The sequence below is a fragment of the Frankliniella occidentalis genome, unplaced genomic scaffold (assembly GCF_000697945.3).
Source record: "Frankliniella occidentalis isolate FOCC.00 unplaced genomic scaffold, Focc_3.1 Scaffold6158, whole genome shotgun sequence".
In the NCBI taxonomy this organism is placed as follows: domain Eukaryota; kingdom Metazoa; phylum Arthropoda; class Insecta; order Thysanoptera; family Thripidae; genus Frankliniella; species Frankliniella occidentalis.
Window position 1 is genome coordinate 1 of NW_026273192.1, and position 1,046 is coordinate 1,046.

A 1,046-nucleotide genomic window follows, 5' to 3' on the forward strand; every position below is an offset into this window, starting at 1 on the left:
GGGGGGGGGGGATTCCGACACGTTACATAAGGATCGGCCTCGCCTACGGCTGCCTCTAGCTGCCTCCGGCCGCCCACCTCGAACTGCTGGGCGCGCTCGGCGGCCAGGCGGTCCTCCTCGCCCGTCGCGTTCTTGGGCTCGTACCACTCGCTGTTGAGCGTGATGCCGACCCGGCCCTTCTGCTCGTCGGCGTACTTGTCTCGGTACAGGCGGTAGGCGCGGGCGTGCGCCAGCAGCGCGGTGTGCCCGCACAGGTAGTCGGCCGCGCCGGTCAGGTTGACCCGGGGCGCGTTGTGCCCCGTGCCGTACCCCTCGCCGCAGTACTCCAAGGGCTCGTTCAGCGTGATCCACATCTTCACCTGGACACGCGGATGGGGAGAGAGTTAGCAGAGGCGAGGGGATGTGATCCGTCTGCACCCGGGGGGTACTTCACTATAAATTGTACACCACTTTTTCTGATTTTTTTTCTGATTTTCCAACGGCGTTTTTGGAGGCTGTACATTGTTTTTTCAGAGTAAAGTACGTATGCCTGGGGGTGTGGTCAACGATGACACTCGTACCCGGTCGCCGAACAGACGGAACGCCAGGTCCGCGTAGTCCACAAAGTAGTCGACGATCACGGGATTCGGCCAGCCGCCCATGTCCTGGAGGGCTTGGGGGAGGTCCCAGTGGTATAGGGTGACCTGCCGGAAAAGAAGTCCCCGTCAGTCGTCATGTGGTCCGGTCGAATGGGCTTCGCTCTCCGCGGCCTTCGCAACACGACGTGTTTTATCGACTTCGACTTCTTGTCAAGCGTCTTTCGCTCACCACGGGCCGGATCCCTTTGGACAGGAGCTCGGTGATGAGGTTGTTGTAGTAGTCCACGCCGGCCTTGTTGACGTTGCCGAGTGCGCCGTCGGGCAGGAGGCGCGTCCAGGAGATGGAGAAGCGGTACACGTCGAACTGGAACCATAGTGGAGGCATCATACTCGACACTTCGGTCACCGTCAAGGGGTACTTCACTAAACAAGCACACACCAATTTTTCTGCTTTTCTTTATTTTTCTT

The 1,046-nt window shown here is 59.8% G+C and overlaps 1 protein-coding gene across 1 annotated transcript; it reads right to left on the minus strand.

Moving 5' to 3' along the window:
* Positions 1 to 77: 77 nt before the first annotated feature.
* Positions 78 to 942, minus strand: LOC127752304 (myrosinase 1-like; the record flags this gene model as incomplete). Its single annotated transcript, XM_052277229.1, is given in 3 exon segments — positions 78 to 359; positions 561 to 683; positions 808 to 942. Coding segments are annotated over 3 exon segments (540 nt in total), but the record flags the coding sequence as incomplete, so codon positions are not given.
* Between the last annotated feature and the right edge of the window lie 104 nt (positions 943 to 1,046).